The 26099-nt window shown below is 38.4% G+C and overlaps 1 protein-coding gene across 7 annotated transcripts in view; it reads right to left on the bottom strand.

The window, feature by feature from the left end:
• rbms3 (RNA binding motif, single stranded interacting protein) overlaps nucleotides 1–26099 on the bottom strand; it is a 324043-nt gene that overhangs the window by 217115 nt on the left and 80829 nt on the right. Inside the window, exon 1 of one of the 7 annotated variants that reach the window (XM_028035466.1) lies at nucleotides 20020–21397. The exons of 4 other annotated variants lie outside the window; for them this stretch is intronic. In XM_028035466.1, the coding sequence (XP_027891267.1) occupies nucleotides 20020–20094 (75 nt within the window). In that variant the 5' untranslated portion in view covers nucleotides 20095–21397. Of the gene's footprint in view, nucleotides 1–20019; nucleotides 21398–26099 lie in introns of those variants that run through there. 2 more of the 7 variants (XM_028035465.1, XM_028035467.1) reach the window with 2 other exon arrangements.

Here is a 26099-nt window from a genome sequence, read left to right as displayed (position 1 = left end):
TCATTCAGAAGCAGTAAGTTCACTTCAGAATATCTACCTGAAAAATAATGGTGGAGAATTAATTTAATTTGGACCCTAAACTTTTTGCATTTTTTTAAGCGCGAGTTTGCCAAACCATGAAATACATTTATGTCAAGTACAATCAACCACCAAAAGGAAAATTGCTTTTAATTGCATTGTGGAAATATTTTTTCCTACAATGACAGCTTTTGATGACCTGCATGTTAGTTTATGAAATGAGTTGTGTTCAACAGAGCAAAAGAAAAACACTTATCTGGCAAGCTTTAGACTGAAAAAGTTATTTCATGATTGATTATTATAAAGAAGACACTGAAGAAGTTACGATGGTTTTCAACCACAAGTAAGACATTTTCTGCTCCCTCAACTAAAGCCAACCTCAAAAAATGTGAAGTATCCACATAAACTTTAACATCTCACCACAGTACGTTACGTCTACAGAGTGCACATTATTTGGATTCAGGATGACAAAAGGAGCATGTTCAGCATAGATGAAGCATATAGAGTCAGCTGGGAACCACAAGCCACAGATATATTTAAAACTTAAGCCAACCTCAGTGACTAGTACAGAATACGGTGTTCAGGGTTGCCAAGAGCTCAAAACATTTAAAACAAAACAGAAGAACGTATAGAAAGAAATGTATGAAAAAAAGCACTTTGTTTTTGTTTTCTGTTTTTCCTTCACGTGTCTAATTTTTTTCTTTAGATATTTCTCTCTGCCCCGTTTGATCCTATATTAACTAATGGCATGCGTCAAGAGATTAACAAAGAAACTATGTAGCAAAAAAACACCATAGCATAAATGTCATATTAACATTTATCCTCCTCTTGAAATTAGCCATTTTACTGGTATCAGAAGTAAAATAATTTTACCGCTCACAATCTTCCAGCAGGACCTCATGGAAGCAGCGTATTTGCATGTGCAGTGATGTAGATCTGTGGTGCCTGCAGCAGCGATCACCTCTGTCAGAGACATTACTGAGGCCATTGATAAGAGCCAACAAAAACAAGGAACCATGCCAGCGCAATTATGCGTGTCTGTTTTAACATAATATTGGGAGAACATGAGATGCGTGGGAGCGAGAGGTGACTGCTCTGTCGTGGGGGTGGTAGTTTGTGTATAATTGTGCGTGGACACGGTTTTGTGAATGTGTGCGTGGATGTGCGTCTGTCCGTGTCGTGTTGTATGTGTGTGGCTGACTGAAAGTGGGTGTCCATCTTGCATGCTTGTGTGACAAGAGAACAGGAGCAGGGATCTAAAGAACACATGTTTAGGGTCCTTTTGTGGCCGGTGCTTTGAGTTGACAGCATTGTTTGGGTTAGGGAGAGCATTTCAAAGGGCTGCTTGGGATAAAAGACAAGACTCTAGAGCTTGCACTTGCTACAGTTCTTTTTTTTGCATTTAATATTTAAGATCTATATATTTTTTGGTGTATTTTGTGTCAATGTAAGACAAATTGTTTGGGGCCATTGATGATTTAACTCAAAACTGTATTTGTCTGAAAGGATCTCCTCTTTAACAGGAGCACTTGTAAATTTACAGAGATCTAAATTATTCCTGCTTTAGCAGAAAGTTATTTTTGCATTCAATAACATACCAACATTAAATAGACATCCATTATTTTCAGAAATCAAAGTTTCTTCGTTGTACCATTTTTTGGAGGGATAGGGAGCAATTGTCAAGGCTTTAAATACTCATCCCAGTGTGCAATTTTGAATTCAGATGAAAATGGTTTGATGCTTGTTTATAACGCTTGATGCAACAATTCATTAGTAGCTTGATTTTTAATGTATTTTGGCTTTTAATACCCATCTCTATCCTACTTCAAGAGTCCTGTCCTATGTTTCTTAAATGCAGAACATAAATTTGAAAACAGAAAAGTAAGACTTGCATAATCACTGTGGGGTTTCCCTAAAATAAACGAGGCCCTTCTTCTTACATCATTGTGCTGGCACAACAGAGTTTTAATGCTAGCCAGAGGTAGAGCAGAAACTGCAGTGTTTACCTGAGTTACATTAATTGTCACAGGTTGTAATTAATTCCTGTGACGAATTACAGGAAAAGTGGGTTGACCACAGAGAGCTTTTAAATCTCTCTGCAATTTGCCGTCTATGTAGGTTTCCAAGTTACTGCTACAGGGTAACTATCTCTATTTTCCCTGGAAGAATCTCCATATAATTTATTTTATGAACTCACATTCAAAATTCAAGATTGTGTGATATATTGATGCTGCAATTTGATGCTCCAGACACCATACTGTCATCTTTCAGGGAACTTTGGCAGAACCCTCAACTACCTTGAGCTATTTTTTTCCCCCCTTATATGCTTTTTTATTTTATTTTACATATTTCTGAAAATAAATGCAATTGTCATGAGCTATACAAACATAAGCACAAAATGTAAAAATGGTCATACAGGCCCCTTAAAGGCTCTTTGATTATGTTAAGGCTGGTTTCTGCCAAGCCTGATCTGACCATTAACTGATGGCAAAACTATGAAAATAAACCCAACTTGTAATAAATCCGACTACTCTTTAAAGAATGAATTTCCCTCTATAAAGGCTTTAGCAGCCTTTCGGGGTATATAAAACAACTCCTGCATTTCCAGAAACACATCAAACTCAAAAGGAAAACCTTTCAAGACATTGGGATTTAACATTGGGAAGGTGGGGGGGTGTAGCGAGCTGGCAGGCGGGATCAGTCAGTCAGGGTGACCTCATGTGTTTGGCACAGTGAAGGCCTATCAGGTTTCCCTGTGTGCAGATTCCAGCTCGCTCAATCCACACTATACCCGGGACCCAACCCCCTGAGGCATGTCTGTGTGTGTTTGAGTGAAGAAGGACAAAACTGCACGTATGTGTGTGTATGTCTGTGTGTTAAAGTGTATGAGGTGGAGAGTTCGAGAGATAAATTATATGTGATAAATTATTCACATCCACCCTGATTGAGAGAGAAAGAGAGACACTGCAGGAGGGTGAGCAGTGTGTCATTCCCTTCCAGTGAACTCGGCGAACTCAACAGGACTCCCACCATTCCTCACATGCAGCTCCCCCCACCTTCTTCCTCAACACTAAATGTCCAGTTCTCTTATGCTTTCTTCTCTTGCTCATTACGCATGCAACAACTAATGTGCTGACATATTGTACTGGCTGAAACATAAAACGTTTCTTCAAAATTTTTCAACAATCAAATCTGGTTTAAAAATCCAAAAATAAATGACACCAAATGACATGTTATCTCCTGTTAATGATTATTTCATAATTTCGTAATTATTGACCGTCAATTGTTGTCAAAAATGCTATTTAATATGTAAAAGATATCTAAAATATTAGAAACATTATTTCTGTTTTCAATTAGTAGCACCCGTAGGCTATGAATGGAAACAACTTAGATGAATTTTGGCAGTGTGCTGGTGTGGAGCATTTCGAGTATGTCAGCAGTATCCTAAAAAGCTAAATTATCAGAGATGATCTTAGGATACATTTTTCTGTAGCCCAGAAGGGGAGTTAGAGGCAATCTGTTGCTCATCATTTTACTGTGAGAAAGACTGTACACAAATGGAAGAGGTTCAATGTGTCAATTTTACTAGCAGAATACATCTCAGCCAGTTGAACTCAAGGACAAGTTATACAATGCCAAGAAAAACCAGGAAAAAAAAACATAAGCTATGTTATGTCTCAGTAAGAATGTTAGATATTAAAATTCCCGAGAATCCAACTACAAAGAACACACATTTTTTGAAGACATGCAAATATAACTTTCTTCCATAAATTTATGGCCACACTGCTGAGGGGGAAAAAGATGTAAAAGCAGAGCGTTGCTTTGCAGATAGTTTTAAAGCTGCTCACCAGCAATGTGAGCTTGGCGACTTACAGCTAGAAACAACCCTAAATATTCAATTATTTTCATTTACAGTCAAATCTAAAACATGCTGAGCGGATGCTGATATCTGCTCAGCATCTTAGGACTTTTCGAAAGGATCGTGAAACTCGGTGTGTAATGTGGGCACTGCAGTAAGCAAACCAAAAGATTTTAAAAAAAGAATACTGTAAGATTCTCACAAAAACTTCTTCAAAGTCCAAATCTCATCAAGAATTACACTGGTCACCATGTTTTCATTTTATTATGGAATATGCAAAATGGTGCTTAAAATTCAAGGTTGAGGCTAATGGATGCATCCACTTTTTAAAAGGTATCTAGACAAAAAGCCTGTAATAGACTGTATGGTATAAAACAGATATTAATTGATAAAAAAGAAGAGAGGAACACCTACTTGGCAGAACAACATCTGCAGTTATAACAAACTTTAACTTAAATTTTTAAAAAAAATTGCAGAACTCTACTTAGAAATTATGCTTTTGTAACCTTTTCAGACTTGCTGCTACTTCGATGTGAGAGGTACGGTGGCCGACAGGTGCAAATGCGCAGCAAAAGAGAAAACATGCAAACAAAAAAAAAAAACACGCGCACAAATTAAATGCGGCAAGCAAAAAGCGAATGAAATGCAGCAAACAAAAAGAGAGACGCAAACAAAAAAGAAGACACCCCCGAATGAAATGCAGCAAACAAAAAGTGTTGAAAACGGAAGTGCTCCAGACCACTAGGGGGAGTCAAAGAAAATAGTATTCATTTCTATGGGACCAGATGCAAGATTCAGAGAGATACCTTTACTTTCTTTCAAATTTCTTTCTGCAGCACCAGAACGTTTTGATGTGTCCAAATACTATAACAACCTGGCTTACATAGTGATAAAATTTTGGATGCTACAATTTGAAATGTTAATAAAGGGAATGCTGGTGTACCATTGACTTCCATTGTCTATGGTAGGGAATGTTAAAGCGGAAAAATCCTAACAATGTCTGACTCATTGAAAAATAAATACAAAGAAAAGAACAGCGACTCAAGACTTTACTTTAGCACAGTAGTAAGCAGCAAACCAGCACTTCACCTTGATCTTTATTGGAATCCTATATAACTAGGCCACAGAGTCTCTGAACACTTTTGAGAGAGACAAGTGTCAACAGATGTCTTCACAATTACCATGGGTCTGGGTTGGAGAACATTGGCTTACCATTGCCGGGGTGTTTATCCAGCGTTCTCAAGGCGGCAGGCTAATGTCAGCTTAGTGATTAATTGCAGACTCAAAAGTGCTGAGGAGACAGAATTTACTCTGTAGCGCCAACTGCAGCTTCAACAAGGGTTTATTGCTTTATTGGCTAAATCCTAATGTGACCTTCTTCTCCCCATATGACAATTCCATTGATGCTGGCGCATCCAGAAAACCTCTGCAAGGTGGCATTGTGGTTACATGACAAATGCAAAGGCCCTTCACTGTTGGAGGAAGCCTCTGTGCTTCTCCTGCTGATAGGTTGAGGAAAAAAAAAATAAAAAGATTAGAAGACAATTCAAGTGTGGCACATCTGAACACTACTGGAAACAGATCTCTGTGGGTTGATATACAGCTCTTCGTAGAACTCTGTTCTTCCCAATATGTTGGGGGAAGCATAACATATGGTGGTTACACAAGCATGCAGCTGTTGTTTTTGGGGGCTAGAGATAAATAATGGATAGAAGTCCTCCACAGGGCACTCACGACAGCTAATGAGAGAGAAAAAGCAGGCAGAGAATTAGTAACTGTTTCTCAAAGCGGCTGTTTTCGAACATTTTCTGAGGAGCCCAAGGACAAGCAAACACAGAATAAAAAAAAAAAAGAATAAATGCTAACATTTGCATTTTTCTTCAAAAATTACACCAGTAATATCTTACATATTTTAACAGAAACAAGAAAGAAGATTTTTCTCAGATTTCTTAGATTTTTTTATTCCCCTCATACTCCTTCTGAACACCTGTTTCTCTGTCGGATGCAGGTGACTTTCAACTGCCTGAACACAATGATGTGTTCAGCGTCAAACTTTTCAACACATTTTCTATGTTCAGAGATTCACCTACAATTAACCAAAACCTTCAGAATTTGTGGAACCTCTGTGCTCATGATTAGACCAGATTATCAAGAGAAAAGAAAGAAAGCCAGACTCTTGTAAAGAGATCACATATCATGATGGCACTTTTTAATTCTCTTGCCAAAGGCTGTTTATGTGCTACTAATTACTGGTGAAGAAAAATAATCTCTCCTCCACTTGGAGTATTATTGTGCCCAGGGCTTTCTACTCGCCTTTTCTTTCTATTCATTTCTTGGTTGGACACTCCACTGGCTGGGCTCGCTCTCTACATCAGTGTCCTTGCAATCTAATTCATCCCGCCTACCTGTCCTGCTCTGTGTTTTTCCATACAGTGACTAATGTGTACACTTCGCGGCCTCCAAAGCAGCTGGAGCAGTGGAAGGGTCTGCCAAAGAAACCATTCAGGCAGCATCTAAGAGGTTGGCTTGAGTCATTTAACTCAAATAAAGCTGGGAGAAAGGAATGTTTGCTCCTGGTAATCCCCCCACTTGCTCGACAAGGCTCCGCAAGGTTCATCTGCTGCTCTAAATTGGTGCACATATTCTTATTTGTTTAGGAGCTCATTGTGGTTGGGTGGGAGAGGTGGGGGAGTGTGGGGTGGGGGGGGGGGGGGGGGATCTAACAGGACTGGCAGCTATTCAAGTTCTCATGCCTATTTGCTTATCCCCATTCATGGCAGAATTGGCTTTTTCCGGAGCCATTTTTCAAGCTATGCGTGACACGGTATTTTCATTGAGCCTGCCACTACTAATGCAGCTGTGTAGAGTAAATGTTGCAGGCAGCCAATGTGTGTGTTTGGTAGAGGAGAGACTGGGGCCTCCTACTGTAATCAAAGCGGTAAAGCTACACTACCATTTGCGTGTCTGTAGTCAGGGTTTCCTCCCACTTCCATTTCTGCAAATGTGGGTGATGACTCCTGGTTATCAGATTGTGTAGCCACAAGGAAATGAAAAGCTAATTCCTTTAAGTGGCATGTGGAAAGTCAAGTTTTTTTATTATTATTATTTTTGGCCCAACTATAACATCTTTAGATAAATGAAAGGCACCAGTGAAAAATAATACCAATAATAATCCTCCCGACAGTGTTTATCTCTGCAGGTGGTGTTCCTGCATTTGATTGCAGAAGAAGAGAAAAATGTCACTCCTTTTACAATACTTTGAAGAAAAAGACTTTAATGAAATGCATATTCGAGACTGTTCTGATTATGGATTCTTCACCATAGGGTGCTTGCGGTTTACCATAACATGTCTGGTAATGAGGCAGGCCAGAGACTAGGAAGTGAGCCCAGTTCTTAGCTAGAAACATATGACAGGACTGCTTGTATTATTTGGATCAGTATGGGGCATTGGTTCTTCAAAGCATTAACAAGACAAAGGGGTTTTCTGTGATTGGGGAACTCAATTCATAAGACAAGCACTCAGTTTCAGTAAAGTTTGTAGAAGCAGGACATTTTGAAGAACAGCTTTGCAAAAGTATTTTTACTACCAGAATTTTTTTCACATTTTACTGTGGTACAACTATAAACTCCATTGAGTTTTAGGGTGATTTTATCACTTATTTCGATTAATGTGCTTCGATCTAAACGAGGGCTTAAGTACAAACCAACTGGTCTTTATGTTGCTTTTGGTTCATCAATTTCTTCTGAGGATGTATTTATAAAAGTAGACATAGGTGGATTCCTCATACAAATAGGGTGATCTTCTTGATCTGCCCTCAGACTGAAGGGTGGACAGGGAGTTCTGCTGAACTATCATGCGACCATGCAGGGATCCTGTGGTGCACTGCTCCCTTAAAGAGTGCGCAGCAGCCACTCATTAAAAATGCAGGAGCAATTACGCTGGCCGAGTCTGACTCAGTAAATGCTACCATGCCGAGCTTCCACCCCAACCTCCTCAACCTCCTCTTACCCTTGAATTGCCTAAAGCAGCAACCCGAGTAATCTGCATGTGAACCAGCATGCCAAAGGTAGGGCAGCAGAGACAGCAGAAAAAGAAAGCTACAGTTACACAAGAGCAACAAAAGCCCTTCTCTACTTCATTGCTCGTCTGTCTCTCACGAGGTGCATTTACCTCCCTCCTCCTCATCCAGCACGTGGCTCCCATCCTTCACCCTCACTGCTCTGCTGTCTTGACCTGGTTCTTCATTTGCCCTTTTTATCCATGCTCTGCCCGCTTGGTATGAGCCCTAGCAAGCACTGTTTGCCTGAGAGTCTCTCAATTCATATGGAACCACTATCACAATTTTAGAGTGAGCAATGATCTCAAAGGAAGACAGAACAAAATGAAAAACAAGGTAAAGAATAATCCATGTAGTTCTGCCCAAAAGCTTACATACACTCATCCTAATTTTGGGGCTTTAAATTATTATTGTATTATTCTGCAGCATTCTTTTTTGGGCAAAATGATAGCACAACACACAACTTTAATACAAACAAGAATTGGGTGTACAAGTAGATTTTTTTTTTATAAATCTGTTCCTGAACCAGATGCAGTGGGTGTTTGGGATCACAGACCTGTTGGAACACCCAATTATGTCTATCTTTACACTGGTCTGAAGGTAATTTGAAGTAATCTTAAAAGCTTTATAAATAGCCTTCTGTCTGCGTTGATGTGCCCACTGGTACACTTTGTGTAGTGTTCCAGTGCCACTGACAGCAGAACAGCCCCACAGCATGATACAACCACCATCACAGAGGCTCAGACTTTTTCAGATGAAATGACTTTTTCATTTGACTTCTCCATGTTGGCAGTTACATATTTCAGTCAAGTTTAAAAAGTTTCCCATTTGGCGCAAGCTCTTCTGTCTTGAGCAATCCAGTTTATAATATGGTTTACTATAAACTGAGCATTCATTGGGTTGACTTGCAGTATCGTCACTCCTCTGATTTCGTCTGAGATGGAAAGTTTGAGTCATTTGGAGAAAATTTGATAAAAATTTGGTATTCAAACTGGAAAATTATCTCAATTAAACAAGTTTAATATAATCTCCCTAAAAGACCACCTCAAAGCGCTGACCCCAACTAAGTTGATCATATAACAAACCAAATTAAACGAACTACCAATTCTGCCAAGCAGAGTTGTGAAATATCAGGTCAGAGTAATGTATTACGCTTGGTGATGGAAACGCAAAGTGTTTGTGGGACAGCTGACTAAAAATTAGACGATTTGCATTTACAGTGAAGCCCCAGAATTAGGGACCACACGCACTTGCAGATAGCTAAGATAAGCCAATTCATGAGACTCCCTATAAGAACACACATAACTTTGTATTTTAATAGTTTAAATGCCAAGCATACCTTAATATGCATTAATATGCACAGAGGAAATTGTAAGCATAACTGCAGAAATTAATATCTATAGTCTTTCTTATTTTCACTCTTGGGTTACAGACAGTCAGCACCAAGGCTAAAGAATGAAGCTCCTTGATTGGCTGCTTTGCAAACGCCAGCCAATAAGCTAGAGGGGCACATCACGCATCACGTTTAATAATTTTCAGTCAAATATTTTAGATATGCACTATAAAGGTTTCTGCAAATAGGCAGGATTTCCACAACTAATTTGAGTTATGTTCCATAGAAAACGCGACAAATAGCCGGATCCACAAAAACTGAATAGGAGGATCCACTGTACATATTTATTATTGAGTTTAAATGTGTAATTTTGACTATGTGTAAAATATCAAAAAGATTGTCAATTCTGGCCGCATTGACAATCTTTGATATACACATGTGAAAAAAACAAAATCACAGACATTTCCATCCAACAATGTACAACTGATTGATAAGTCTGACTTTCATTTGATTAATTCCCTATATTGATGAGAGCTGCCTTTGCTAAAGAGGTTGCCACTTTTGGCATACTGCACAGATGGTAGGACACCAGGCCCAACAGGCAGCAGGGGCTCCTGGAATTAGAGCAAGAGGCTCGCAAGAGTGATGGAGGATGGGAAAGGGTAATTATACAGAGGGACAACATGAAAGAAAACTTAGAGATTAAGGCAGGCTTGGCAAAAAAAGAAGAGTAAAAAAGAGCAGTTTGAGCTAAAGTGATGGGAATAAATAAACACTCAGCATTAAAGAGAAAAGAAACAAACAATTTGAGACTGTACCCCACTACTTTGAAAAGGGGAGGCATAAAGTAGAGCGTAATAACACAAGGCAGGTCCCTTGCCAGTAAGGCAGTGGAGTGAAACAGAGGGGCATGCTAGACAGCTCCAGGCAGATACTATGTTACAGAAAAAAAAGGGCTAGTAAAAACAAGAGAGGGAAAAAAGCAGGTGTATTTGTAGAGTCCTGCTGCACTGTTGGGTTTGAGGGCCACATCATGTGTCTCGTTTTATCTGGCTCTAAGTCTGAAGCAACATCTTTCCTGTCGCTCAGTTTCCCTTCATGCTGTCTCGGTGTGACTCTTTCACTCTGTGCTCTACATACATAGAAATCAGACGTCGTCAGACTTTAAGTGTGATTTGCACAACTTCTGAAAAGGAAAGATCCCAACATTCAGAACCCGGTATTTTTACATTTTTAAATTTTGTTATAGCTGAACCACATGTTTGGCTGTCTTTCCTATTTTGAAGAGTATTTTATTAAACACATGAAGTAGAAAAATAGATTGTTTTGGTGTTTAGTTGTATGTGTTCAGTGCATTTTGCTGAACAGCATGTTCTCTTTCTTTTTCTATTTAAAAGAAATATTATGAAAAAATATGTGTAAATGAATAAAAAATATAACAATGTAGAAATAAAATAAGTGCTGGAAAAAACGATAAATGTTGTATTTAATGCATCAACCCAGGTTTTTAAGTTACAAATAACTTTTCCAGCCTCATCTCTCCTTGTTTCTCTCCACAGACGTGAGTTCCTTCATGTTAAAGTGCAGACCTGAGTCACCAGTTATCTCCAGATGGTCAGGGAAGGTGAGTTCAGAGACACCGTTCCCTTGAGCTAGAAATCCACCACCAAGCACATCATTTTATACTTTAGACATTTATCTCTGATGCTTTATTTCCCCTCTGTATTAACCTCCAAGTCTGTGAGCAGGTATTTTGTTTTGTGACTTGTACAAGGACACTTCAATGACGCAAACAAGCTGAGGAGAATTTGTCACCTGGTTTGGGCCTCAACTCTCAGTACTGTAGTGTTTACAAGGCACAGAGGTTGTGGAAACCAGATATATCTTTCAGTCTGCATTTCTGTGAACACCTTTTTTTTTAACAACCAACTCCTAATTTATTAATACATTTCTTTCAAGGAGTCAGAGTTTACTGTGATGTGTGAAAGTAGTTTTGAAGGTCTTTCACACTTAGGACAAAGAAATAATTGTAGCTATGTTCCAGAGAACATAGAAAATATATTTCATCTTTTCTTTGTGGTTATCTTCAATACTGTAAATATGCAGTGATGTCCCGAGAGCAATCTGCTAACACAGCTAAAGAAATGTGTGTCAGAGTGCCAGGTCTTAGCACCAACCTCTGTGGTGTACTCCATGAAAGGCCATGCGAAGCAGCAATTCAAACACAATCTTAATGTATGGGTGTGGAGATGGGGCTTGGCTGTTGACAGATGAGAAGTGTTTAAAGTGCATCTCTGTGTCTGTGCATGTAGTTAAATAAAGAGGCCATACCACGTAAATTGAGTTGTCTGCCCCACTGACTCACAAATTGATATTTGACAGCTGAAGAAAGCTTCAGCCAAAGCAGGACACAAGCACATCTTGGTCAATTATCAACATTTGCCAATTTGTTGAAGTGAAGGATTGAAAAAGCAAAATGCAACATTTATTTTATATATATTTAAATAAATATCTGGTTCTCTAACAGAGAGCTCTAAGAAAAGACATTGACTTAACTCAGAAAGGTGGGGCAGGATTGTGTTTCAGTCAGTAACAAAGAACATATTAGGAATTAGAAGACAGGAAATGAGCTGAATTACTCAGTCTTAGCAATAATGAAAACATACTCTCTTTGACTCCAAACAGAGATGGGCTCAAGAAGAAGTAATTTAAAACCTGGATATTTGCAGCAATCAAAATGCGTGATGAACATTTTAGGGATATTAAGGAGAGGAAACTGAGGTTCTAGCTGAGTTCATGTCACAGATAACCAACAGATGTGGACGGCGCAGTAAAATAATCCTAATAATATTCTCAATCTTATTCACTTCATAACCAAGCACATGTTTCAAGTTTAAGTCCCAGTACCATTTCAGAAACTCCACATGTTTAGTGTTATGTTGGTAGGACATAAAAAGCATTTTCTTAGCGGCTATCCCGAATCAGTGGTTGGCAAGTGGACAGGACCTTTGTGACTGCAGAGACATGTTGAGTCTAAGATGACAGTATTTGTTGAAGATTTCTAGGAGTGAGCATTGAGATAATTTTACATTTGCCAACTATTTTACCAGATGACATAAAAAAAACGTTCATAGTCCAGTGACTAAAATAAATAGGGCACTGTTTTATAACGTTTATACTTCAGAAAAATAGAAAGTTAGGAAACACTATGAACTTCCTAGAATGTGTTGAACTTAAAGAAATCCTCTAGTTATATTTGTTCTAACGAGCCAACAAGGTTTACCAGCAACTACTCCACAGGTGATTTTGTTAAAAAGCTTTTCTCCCCCCAACGTGATTTTTTTCATACTGAATAAATATACTCAACTTAAGCTGTTTTTATGTTTTGATTGTGCTACTTCTATAAATGATTGATTTACTATGAATTTAAGAAGAACTTCCTAGAATGTGTTGTCATTTATGGAGATGCATAAACGACCTGTCCTGATACGATGACTGGACAAATATGTAATCAGAGAAAAAAAAAAAAAGAAATACAGTGAACCCTTGCTATAACGCGGTTCACCTTTCACTGCCTCGCGGAGATTTTTGTGCAGTTTCTTTTTCACAGTGCATTGTGTTCTGCGTCCTGATTGGCTAAACAGTCTCCACGCTTCTTCTCTACCTGTGTGCCAATAACGTTACAGTATTTAAATATACGTAATACAGCTTGGGAAATTTTGGCAAATATGTTTGCCCAGAAGAAAAAAGAGTGACAACAACTACCGATAACTATGTTCTTCTCTTGAAAGAACACACCTGCACCACAGGCTTCTGGAGAAAAAGACACTAGAGAGCGGAGTCGGGCCGCAGCGTCACAGTCAGAGGAACAGTGAAATACACAAGTCACAATTTGTCCTACTGTACTTCGTATTGATGATTAAAATGATTATTTTACTGTAGTTATCTGTAAGAAAGTGTCCTATTTGTTAAAAAAAATGCTTAGGCCTGAAAATAGGTTTTGTTCTTTGGTTTCAATGTAGAGTATTTAATTATGCGGTATAATAATTGTAAAAAAAAAAAAAAGAAAAGGTAACTACTTCACGGATTTCGCCTATCACGGGTTCTTTTCGGAACACAACCCCTGTGGAAAACGAGGGTTCACTGTATATACATATATATTGCTTTAATTCATAAATCGTTGCAAACAAAACAGACATTCAACATTTTGCGAATATTTTAGGTTTTTAATTGCTATATGGAGTAGCAATGCCACAACCCACTCTTTTGGCTCTTTTAAGTTTATTAGATTTTTCTTTTTCTCACAACAAAGACAAATTTGACTGTTTGGAAATATTTCTGGTTACAAGATACAGATATGGAGAAACTAAAAAGTTCAAGCTTTATAAGGTGTCAATGTTTTAAGACTACAGCTGAGAAACTACAAGAGGTGGCCCTCTGCAGGCAGGCAGGCTACCTGAGCATAAAGCCTTAATTAACTAGCAAATATTAACTTGTTACATTTGTGTTATTCTCCAAATAGCAGAATAGAAAAAAAATTACATAATATTCTGCACAATATGAACTTGAAAGCTATATCTAAACTTAGCCGGTGTTTATTCATTAATTTTCTGAACATTTATTTGTCATGCTGAACAAATAAATGTTGAGTATGACAGTATATAATTGTAATAAGTTGTATTGGGAATTTTAGATTTTCAGTTTCAAATAAATTCAATTAGAAGAGATCATTTTAGTCTTTAATTTTTGTACAACTGTTACAACACTATGAAACTTTGGTATTTTTACTCAAACTACTTATATAGTGAAATTTCCAAACAGGCCATGGCCTTGATGAAACACTTGTTAATAATAGGCACAGGTTTTGGTAAAAAAAATATTTTTCATTGAATATGGTCTTTATTAATAATAACCGACAGCTATAATAGTTCTTGGGAGGAGAAAATGCTATGCTGAGACTTGCATGAACTATTTTTTACAGTAATTTTCTTATTTAGGATGCCCATCCATTACCTATCATTACAGCTGAATTAACGACAAGTTGTGAACCGCCCGTGCCATTATTAATAAAAAAGGTTGAAATTTGGCAAATAACTCTATGCACTGATTATCCTGGGAATAAACAGAAATAGGCCCCCTTTGAAAGGATTCTTTCATCAAAGCAACATCCTGCCAGCTCCCCGCAGCCATAACCTCATATAAAAGCCACACACACAAACACACAAATCCTCCTTCAGGAATCAATAATTCAGCTAAAGAGAAGCACATGCTACGCCCTGCTGCACTAATCAATAGGAAGCCAAATGTTATTGTTTCATCTCATTCTGCAACTTTTACATTCTAATAAGGACGAAAAGAGACATTCTGGATGTACATCTCATTATCAGATCATACGCAAAGAGGACAATGCAGAGATGCCTCAAGATAATCTTTGAGAGTATAATGACTTTCTTTATTTAATTTTATTTCATTGTTATTTGACACCATTCCCCTGAACCTTTTAGTTTCAGGGGAACCTGAATAGGCTCAAAAAGTGTGAGTTGAACCAACATGTTTTTTAATAGTTTCTAAACGTCACATGTTTATAGCCCAATAACATTAAAAGTACATTTGTAAATCAGACATTTGGAAAATACTTCTAAGCGTATAGGTTAATGGCATCAGAGTACACAAAGGTTTGTAAAAGATACAGCTTGAGAACTGATAAAATGCTCCATCTTCTCCCTACTGTTTAAAATCCTTCTATTGAAAATGTCAGAAGTACCTTCACTTTTCTCCGGCTGTGTGAAGCAGAGATTAGAACTGGGTTGCCCCTTCAGCACTTGTTGCTGCTCATTGTTGGTGACCTGGCTGAAAGAATTTTATGCTTTTCCCTCACTTACAGGAAAAAAAACAAAACAAATTTGCCTATTTAGAAATACAACAATTAATTATGGCAAGTTAATAATTAACATGTTTAATAAATAGAGAGTTCTACTAATTAACCTGGTTACATTACATAAACTTTGCAATAAAGTTACATTATTACATTTTGAAAGTGTTTATTCTATCTTTTGCTTTAGTCTGTGCTTAAATATTTAATTAATATTGAATAAATATTATAGATAGAAATGCACCAATCAATTCCAAATGTTATTAAAATTGGACATTTTTCCCTTCATCACCAAATCAAATACTAAAACAGTTTTTTTGTTTCATCTTGAAGAGTCTTGATGAGCTACAACAGTCAAAATTAAAATCGTCAACTCTCGGGTCAAAAAGAAGTCGGAAATCAATGCCAGTCTAGAAAGATCCAGATTGTTGAATCTGTAATTATAGATAATACTATTGTAAATGTAGTAATTGTAATATTATTTTTGCAGCACTATGAATATTCTGTACTAAAAGCATATACTTGATGTTATAAATGTTGGTATTCATAAGAGAAAAACATAGTACTTCTATCAAAGTGAAAAGTCTCTATGTGATGTCATACTGTCCTAATAAAGACATTCAATTTGTTTCCCAAACAAATATACAACAAAAAAACAATGACATGTACACAAATTCATTGTGTACACCAACACCGACATTTATTATCAACTCTATCACCGACACCTGTTCAATTTTCATATCAAGATGTACCAAAACTTCTAGGGAATTATTTGGATAATTTGTTGAATGTATTCCATGAAGAATTGAAGGAGTTCTGAAGTCCTAAGAGGTACTAAGGTGTACCTAATAAAATGGCCAGTAGGTATATTTCGTCTGATTTGGAACAACCTCTAAAGTTTAACAGTATAGTTTCCAAATTTGAATAAAATTTGAGTGACATAAATAATCTCTAATCCTGAAATTTTCAAGACATTTAATTTAATAAGTTGTTAGTTGCAGCAGGATAAAGTACTTTAAAAAAAATTGCTACCATGATTAGTAACATTTTGTGAGTACAGAAAAATAAAGAGCAGACAGAAAAAAAATGAAAAAGACATGAGATATTACTTGTTGTCTTGCAATCTAAGCAAGATATGCATGCTCCCTCATTCATATATTTGGGGAAGTTAGACAAAACATTGATAACACAGCAACAACAAAGATCAGAAAAGTCAATGATTTCAAAGGATATGGTTCTATAAATAGTGTTCATGCTGTAAAATTTTACATAAACGTTGGGCTGTAGTGACTACCATGTGATTATGTCAAGTGGTTTAACCTGCCAGCCAAGCCTCGTCTCCCCTCTCTGTAATCGAGCTATCAATGATCATTAATGAGAGCATGACATGGTGCTCTAAAGCCCACTTGGCCACACTTTCCCAATGCGCTGGCCTTTCTCCCAGCCTCTCTTCCTCTCTACTGACTCTAACCTACAAGGCCACACTGTCTAATAATAAAAAGAAATATAAACGCTCCTTGCCAATCTCCAAGACAAGAATGCATGTTTTTTCTTTCTGTATGCTGCCCACTTTGGGTGCGGTTTTTGTGACACAAGACCTTAGTGGCTTCCTCAAGGATACATTGAATGCTGACTGTTGCAAGATTGGATCTGCGTTGACCTTGGGAGTGAACTGCAGCACGGGCAAAGGAGGAAAGGGGGGTTTGTTGCAACAGAGTGGGGATGCAGAGAGGGAGAGCAGAGAGGAAGTAGCTAGAGGGAGGGAGAGCATGGGAGAATGAAGGGGCATGCTTTGATTGAGAGGCCCCTGAGATGAGCAGCTCTGAGATATGAGACGAGGGAGGGAAGGAGAGGGGAATGATAGAGGGAGTAGCGAAGGCGTGGATGAGAGAGAGAGGGAAGCCATATGGCAGCAGTACAAATGTATTAAACTATAAATCAGGGGGAAAGCTAGTGGACTGCCAGGTGGGGCTGCAGTCAGGTCCTTCCAGTTGGAGGTTGAAATGTTAATGTGGGAAAGGATGAAACTATCATTATCAAGTTTTATTTACTTGTTAATTTTTGTTCAAACCACAAGGTTGAAATGTTTCAGCTTTTCTCCTGTTGAGCATAGTTTGAAAATGATTTATACAAATTACTTTCAGCAGAACAAAAAAAAAAAAAAAAAAGAGAGATCAAAGAGCGTGCAATCAAGCCCGGGATTTGTTTTGTAATCAAACCCAAACAGCCTCTTACATCTTCTGGGCAGGGCTGAAAAGATTCGGTGCATAAGTGTTATGAAAAAAATCCTTAAGGCAAAATCTTGGGCTTATTGCTATGTTTATTTTCTGGTGACGACGTACTCTTCAGTGGTCAGACGTTTCACAGGGACAGTCATTGCACATTGTGTTTACAGTAATTGTCATAACAAAGATCTCAAAGTAGTGGTAGATGAGGATCCCTGTCCCCACGCCGATGGAAAGACGAGAAATGCAAAGAAAACACGATGGGATAAGACTCACGATGGGATAAGTTTGTGAACAAAAGAATGAATTCTCCAGTTAGCAAAATCAGCTTTGCATGATAGCATGATGTCTGCAACGACAGATGCATATCAGATTCTTGAGACAATAATACATGCAGGCATAACCAGCCTTTACTTTTAGAGCAACCAACAGATGCCATGTCCTAAATTATTATACACTTTTGGCCCCACATTGGGAACACTGCGATCTAACTCATTAAAAGACATATTTAACACAAATCACAAACCTTTCACTGGAGGGTTCGACAGCTTTTGGGTTGTTCCCTTAGCACCAAAAAGGTTCAAAAAGAATCCCTGAGCAATTTATGGTCTGGGGCTACAAAGAGCGTAATCAAGTAATTATTTTAAAAAGAACACAGACAAAGTGTTGGATCATCAAATTGTTGCACTCACAAACATTGAGTTATAAGTTTTCCTCTCTGCACACAACTATTAGAGACAACAGCATCCCCTGATTAAATGTCAGACACCATTACATCTTATCCCTGGACAAAAGCATTTTACAATTATGATGCTTTTTATTAAAGGAGAATGTCCTGGAACTAAGCTGATCATAGATGGTGGGTTGGGTTATATTTGTGAACAGAAAAGTGTCAACATGTAAATATATTTGTGGGGCCTTCAAAAAAAAAAAAGTAGGAATCCCTGACATAGAATATGTATTCCTAACTAAGCTAATACATTAAAGATGAGTCATACGGTATTTTACGTAATTAACTAACATCAAGTAACATATAATGGTGAAGTGGAAGAGAAAAGATACATGATTTCAGAGTTCTTCACAAAAGGCAGAAAAAAATATCCTCACAGTGAATTATAGTGGTTGAAGTATAATGGCTTGGGAATGATCTTTACCACTCTAATTTGTAATGGAGATGTGATGGAATTGTTTAGATCCAAAAATGGTCTTTATCTAGTGTGGCCCAAACAATGTCCAGACTTTTTTTTTTTTTACTTTTTTTTTTATTTAACCTTTATTTCACCACGGAAATACCATTAAGTTGTTGAAAATTCTAAATTTATGTTTACAAATGCCTTTTTTTCCATCGGTTGGAGTTTAAGTTATGTTGCAAAGAAGCATGTGTAAAATATCAGCTTCTATATGTGCACAACTGGTGGAGACATGCCTCTAAGCACCTGCAGCTGTGGCTTAAGTAAAATTTGAAAAACCATGCATCATTTTCCTTCCACGTTGTAATTATGGACTTCTTTGTGGTGGACTAAAAATTAAAATCCCAATCAAGTTGTAGTGGTAATGACATGAAATGTGGAAAAATGTAGGACTTTGCAAAAACAATATACATAAAACAAAACAAAACCTATAAATAAAATCAAATGAGACCTGATCATTTAATTGTTTAAGTGCACACCTGCAACATGCTTTTCAACCACTGCTATAAATCATGATGACACTAAAACAGACAGAAGTTAGTGTTACGTATTGTGGTGGAAAAACAAATAGAGTAATCCCCAAAAGGCTTCCATTTTAATCCCTTGATGATGTCTGGGTAGTGTGCCCAGCCAGTGTCCTGGCAGCCATCAGGATCCAGGCCTGGGCTGCCATCCCAAAAGCACTGATGCATACTACAGCTTGAACAAACACGGGGAGCCTACCCCATGTCTGCTCTATGTCACAAGCAAACCATCAAAAGAAATAACAAAAAAAAAAAAAATGTTTCATTAACCTACACTGCAAAAAGACATTTCAGCCTTTATGTGATTCATCAAATTCATGCTGTAATTAGTTCCCGCGGAAAAGCGTCAGTTAAGCTTTTAAACAATGGCCTACATTAAGCTTGAAAATACTTCATTAGCAAATTAATTTTTGGATCCTAATTTTTTTTCATTTGCCTAATGTATGACAGAACAAAAAAGGTTGTCATTCGGTAGTTTTGATTAAATGACTGAATCTAAAATGAACATTATCTAACACGTTAGACTGAACAATCTCACTAGAAGCTCAGCAGCTTGCCGGTGAAGAATGGACAGCTTTCAGTTCAGGTCTGCGAGCGTGGACTAACAGTAGCCTAGAGCATTCAACCTTGATCCCTTATCCTTGATCGTTCACTCAGTGATATATATGCACACACAAACACACACCCCAGCTAACAGACTAACATATACGTCCAGCCTCCAAGAACTGCCTGCCATCAAACCATCACAGCCAAGGCCAGTTATCCACCAAATCCCATCTCTGGTGAGAGATGAGGGGATGATGTGGAGGGCGAATTTAGAAGAGGAAGGAAGAAGAGGGAGGGGTCCCCAGGGATGAGGAAGAGTGGGAGGGAGGCTGGACAAGAGTGCACGAGTGCATTGCATGAGCGGGTATCAAAGAACAGCTGAAGAGCATCATACCTTGGTTTGGAGATAGTGGGGGTAGTAGTAGGTGTACTGAGGGTACATTGGCTGCTGCTCCAATCGCTTGCCCATGTAGCTGGAATCCTTAGCACTGAGGCAGGGAATGGTGACACGGGGGCGGGAGCTGCCAAGTAGCTAGAAATGTGGTGGAGGCGACGGTGGGGCTGTGCGATTCCAGGCTTTGCTGTCTGCACCAGTGTGTTGCAAGCCGGTCCTCTGGGGAGAAGGCAAGATCTGTGTGTCGGACTGGGCTTCCGAGAAGGTCCGCCTCTGATGAGGGAGCTCCCGATGACTTTTGCCTCGCTGTTCCAGACACTTGGTATCAGGCAGGTGCTCACTTACTGATGGACTAGAAATATTTTCTAAAGTGCCAGAACGGAGAGCGGCGAGTTTGCGATTGGATAGTTAGGGTGAGGTAGAAAAGGAAGAGGAAAGAGGAGACGCAAGGAGGTGCAGGTGGCAGTAGCTCTGGCAGTTCTAAGAATGTTGAGAATGGGAGAGGAAGAGGAGGAGAGGAGGAGGAAAGGAATGGTAAGGAAAAACGGGTTAGGACGTATAGGCTCACTTCTCTATTCAAGCTATTCACTCCAGTCCTTTGGCTTGGTTTTAATCGCACTCTCTCACTGCCCCTCGCTTTCTGTCTTTCCCACCTCTTACACACACACGCTCAACCCCACATACACTTTCTCTCTCCTCTGATTTGACGATGCCTGTCCTGCTTGACAGAAGAAGATATCGTCAGTGCCAGTTGCCAACAGATGCACTTTGTCTCACAACAACAGAGCTTGACACAGACACAGAAAGCAATCACAGTCTGTAGCAGAGAAGCCAGCAGGAGCACAGATAAGAGAAAGATCCCAGTTTTTAAATGATGTGGCACAGGCAAATATTCAAAAATCCACTGGTTGGTTAACCAATCCACGCAGTTCCAGTTAGCAGACAAGTGATTACAAAAAAAGACAGCGATTGTGTCCTGAAGTCCCTCGTCTGTGATCCTGTTATCTGCTTCTATAAAACGTGCTCCTTATTGTTCCTCGGCTCTCTTGCTCATCTAAGCAGCCTGACTCTCTCGCGTGTGCTTCCTCTGTCACTCAGTATCCAAGCCTCTCTCTCTCCTTCTCCTCCACACTGACAGGGTGGTAAAGGGGGCTCGTTCGAAGCTACTAACAGAGCACACACTGCCTCCTCCTTTCCCAGCCCAGCCGGTGGGAGGGTCTTGAGCAGCTCTGTGCGAGTGAGGGATCCAGACACAGACCAGCGGGCTGCAGCGTTTCCACAACCTGAGAGAACACGGGGAAGAGGAGTGAAGACCAGAGGGGTTGGCGCCAGTGCGAGTAGTCGATTCCCCCTACTGGCTGCACAAGGAGCTACCACATGGAACACAGTGTCTTTACACTGATCGTCTCTCTAACACTCTTTTTAAGCATATTCTTAAAAGCAGAAAAGTTTGCTAAATAAAACTTTTTCTAGTACAATCGAGGCCAAGGGTTCATATAGTCAAATGAACAAAGTCAAAGATAAGACAAATGGGATTGCGCACCAAAACTGCAAAATAGAAGTAACTAAATTGTTTGTTTTTTTTAAATAAAAAGCAGGATTAGGGTGTACCAACATACAGTGCTGCAAAATAATTTTTTGTCCTCTTACATATTTATTGAATTTTGTGTTTTTTATCTCATTTAAATGTTTCAGATCAAAGACATTTCAAATGAAACAGAGATGATCTAAGTAAATTAAGAGTTTTAAAGGGAAAGCAAGCTGTGTGAATCTCCCTGGCTCTGTGTGAAAAGGACACTAAGCAACAGCTGTCGACTGTGTGCAATAACTGGCAATGAGCCTTTTGCTTCACCTTGACGTAATTTGGGTCTACTCCTCTGTAGAGAATAGTTTCAAGTTAGCTATATTGTAAGGCAGGGGTGTCCAAAGTCGGTCCTGGAGGGCCGCCATCCTGTGTGTTTTAGTTCTCTCCCTGGTTTAACGCACCTGGATCCAATGATGGCTCATTAGAGGCCTTAGGAGAACATTGACAAGCTGAGAAGGTTGTTACTACAACCAGGGAGAGAACAAAAACATGCAGGATGCCGGCCCTTGAGGACCGACTTTGGACACGCCTGTTGTAAGGTCTTTAAACATGTAAAACTTGTGTCAAGTAATGTCCCAATATCACAGAAGTATTTAGGCTCAGAATTTGACTAGACCACTCCAGAGCCTTCCATTTTGTTGTTTTTGAATCAGTCAAAAGAAGACACACTTCTACAAGCCGCGTCTGGCAACTTCAGATATAATTATTTTTCCAAGGACATGGTCAGTGTCAAGAAAAAAAAGTATAATTTCTCTCCTATAATTTCACTGATATGTTAAATACAATTAAAATGTTTTTATGAATCCTGAAGATTCAGTATTTGAAAGCAGGCAGACCTAGAGTTGGGAAAAAAGAAATATGTTTCTTTTTTGGAAGCAGTAACAAAACTGTAGCTTTGCATGTCTCAGAGCCTAATAAAAATGTTGTATATTGTTATAAATATGCAGAGCTAACGGTTGAATATTAAAGAGTACCTTCACCCTATTTAACAATATCTACCAATGACAATCAGAGTTGCACTGCTAAAACATTCTGCACATCTACATGTTTTTCTATCACTTTTAAAGCACATGTTTTCATATTCAAGACACATAATGTAGTGCAAATGTTACATGCTTATTCAATGAGTAGTGTGTGTATAAAAGAGCCTTTAAATGTGATCAGATAGAATTGATTCCTGCAGAAGAATCCCAAGGACCACAACAAAGCACAGAAGGAAAGGGCAACCTTTTACAGACATGGAGAGGGAAATATAATTATCAGATAGGCCACTTTTATCTGAAGAAGAGAGACGTGGCTGGTATTGATTGAGGATTACCAGATTAACAGCTTGTGCTTCAACTTGACACAAACTCTCAGTAAATGTGGAAAGGCATAAGGTCTAGAACACAGCCTGTAAGAGACAGAGATGAATGGAAAAGGTAAATTAGAAAAGGCACAGAGCTAACGTATGACAGAAAGATGTAAGCGCAGATGCAAAACAGATTCATATTTCTTTATACCAGTGTATACACAGAGGTAAAGTCATCTCTGTATTGCACAGATTCACAATAGTTATTTCCATTTTTCTCTTTTTTTGTTTTATTTATTTATTTTTTACTATTTTCCATGGCGTGGAACAGACCTGCAAAGCAATACATTTCCACACAAATTTATCCAACATCTAACCAACAGTTATGTTTTCAACAAAAGTATATATCTTTAACAGCAAAAGATAGGACTAATATCCAATTTATGCATGAGACAACAAATGTGCTTCATAATATGAAGCACTACATAGAACCAAGCTGTTTCCTATTTTCTGACAATTTTATTTAAAGACAGAGATGATGTTTCAACCAAATAATATACAAAATGTAACTTTTCAAATATTAAGGTTAAATATTTTTCTATTTGGGCAGTGAAAAAACAAGCAAAGACCAGGATTTGATCAAGTCGACTGTATGGCAAAAGAAGTATTAAGGTACAAGTCCCATTCTCAGGTCCCCACCACTCACCGATATTTTTATAGTGTTTCTCTAATAAGAAACCTATTCCTTCAAATCCATTTTTTCCTTTTAAAAACACAAATTTCAGTTTGTTTTGTTTAATTATTTTGTTTTGTTGGAATGTCATTCATCTCAGCTGATACACAATTGAAACATCAGAGGACCATGAAAGACATTGGTCAGCTAAACCATTAATATTCATCAGTCCATTAAGAATTAAGAGTTGGGAACTGAGACTTGACTCTTGAAACTAAATAACTGAACCTGTGCCCCAATACTCAACACAAATCGCATTACTACTAGATAAGGACTTTCAGACTTTCCCAATACCATTTTGGCATCGTCTGTGGAGCAGGCTTAAGTGCGGCATAAAAATAAAGAAATCTGGCACAAAGATTTTGGCAGAAGACTGTTTAAGCGTTTTATGTTGCAAGGTGTGCCATCCTAGAGTTGCCATGTTTTTCTAGCACCTCAAATTCTCGACTGAATTGAGATCTGACAACATTGGAGCCCAAGTCAACATGTCAAGGAGTGGACTGAGGCTAGAATCAGCACCTGAAGAGCAAACACACGCAGATGAATCCTACACATGGTCTACAAGCCTGAAATTCACCATAGCAAACTACTCCTGAATGAACGAAAAAACTGGACTGTTAGTCAGTAGTTTAAAGTCTGTATTTTTTATTATTAAAGTTTGCATTGCATTTTAAAGTGAATCTTCCACAGTCTTTAGGAAGAGAAGCCCATAATATATTATGCTATACTTGAATTCCAGTGTAAAGTTTCAGAGTAGGTGTTTGCTGGTGCACTGTTTTCTAAAGTGCACGGTCAACACAGCCATCTTCCAGCAGACTTTAGAGCATTTCATGCTTCCTTCTGGTGACAATCTTTTTGAAGACTTTGATATCATTTTACAGCAGCGCTTTAGCCCCTGACCACTTCATCAAAGTTACCAAAAGCTGCTTCTAAGGCCATGGTGTTGCTCTGCTGAACTGGATCCACAAACTGGCCTGACATGAACCTCCTCTACGGGTTATTGTCAAGAGGGAAATGAGAAGCACCAGACTCAAGGATAGCCGTCTCTGTGCTACACATCTATGCAGCACTAAGCAAAAGAAAGAATAACTACATATTGAGCATAGAAATAAACATACTTTTCAGAAACCTTTTTCAGATATTTTTGTTTGAAATATGCCTTTATTCAAGTTTTCTGAAATACTCAATTTTGTGTGTTCATCATATGTAAGCCATTTTTATTAAGTTGCAAGAAAAGTCTAGAAATATTTCACTAAATGGAATAAATGCAAAATAGTTCACATTCTCAAGTCAGTGAAAAATAAAATTCTACTTTTTCACAATGTTCTCATTTTTTTGAGATACACCTGTGTGTGTTCACAGCGGCCCAGAGTGTGTTTGGTTTTAAATCAGATTCATGCTAGAAATGGTTTCTTTCAAATGCTGCAGAAACTTGAAAAATATGACTGAGAAATATTAGCTAATTTTTTCTGCAGCCATTTCTTCCTAATGCTTTCATAAATCAAAGCAGAGGCCCATCTGCTGCTCTTCTGTTCCGAGGTCTTCCTCTAGCACTTGTTTATTCACTTTCTAAATTGAGGGCAAGAGTGAGTCATTCACAAGTCTTTAAGGCAGGAATAGACAGCAGAGAGTGTAGTATTCGCTTGAAGGTGTTAAGAAGTGACAAATTCTTTTTAAAAATGAGGCATAAGGGGGAAAAAAAGACAGTGGCTTTTTGACATAATGAGAGCACTTCAGGAAAAGCTTTTATCATACCTTTTTAATTATCTGACATTTATCAGCCATTGTTCTCTTCAGTGAGTTGCATCAGGAAATTATAAATATCGCTCAGATGGTATTGCTTTGTAGATACCCTCATACAGCTCTGAATTTAGCAGTTCTGGTGACACCAGTTCTGCCATCTAGTTTGGAAACAAACAATATAAATACAAAGAAGTAAAAACTTTTTTTAACAGCAAGGGACTATTCAATGTTCCTTTCAAAAATAAAATTCTTGGAAAGTTGGGAACATCCCACCCTTGTGAGACCCTTCCCCTTTTGGCGACTACTGTCCTTCATCAAGCCTCTGTAAAAAAAGAAAAAGAAAAAAGAAAAGGCAAAAAACCAAGAGGCTTTGTTTCCTGTGGCTTGCTGGACAGGCCTGTCGTGGGTGTTTCCCAGAAATGACCAGATGCAAGGAATTTTCAAGGAAGATTGGCGCTGTGCCAGAACCGGGTGGTGGGAAAAGGGGGAGGAGAGCTGGAAGAAAGGAGAGAGGGAAGAGGAGAGATGTAAAGTTTGGGAACAGCAAGCCCTAGTATTCCTGGAAAAAAAAAGAGAAAGAATTGTGCAGAAGTTGTATTTGGCAGTGTATGTCTGAACAACCAAACACTTTTCACAAACTGATTGATTGGAGCATGACCAAATAGATTCTAAATGAGGAAACATAAACACACAAGCTCAATAAAAACACCACAGACAAAGAACGAAAT

The sequence above is a fragment of the Xiphophorus couchianus genome, chromosome 13 (genome assembly GCF_001444195.1).
Source record: "Xiphophorus couchianus chromosome 13, X_couchianus-1.0, whole genome shotgun sequence".
NCBI lineage: Eukaryota > Metazoa > Chordata > Actinopteri > Cyprinodontiformes > Poeciliidae > Xiphophorus > Xiphophorus couchianus.
This window is presented reverse-complemented; position numbering and strand designations above follow the sequence as displayed.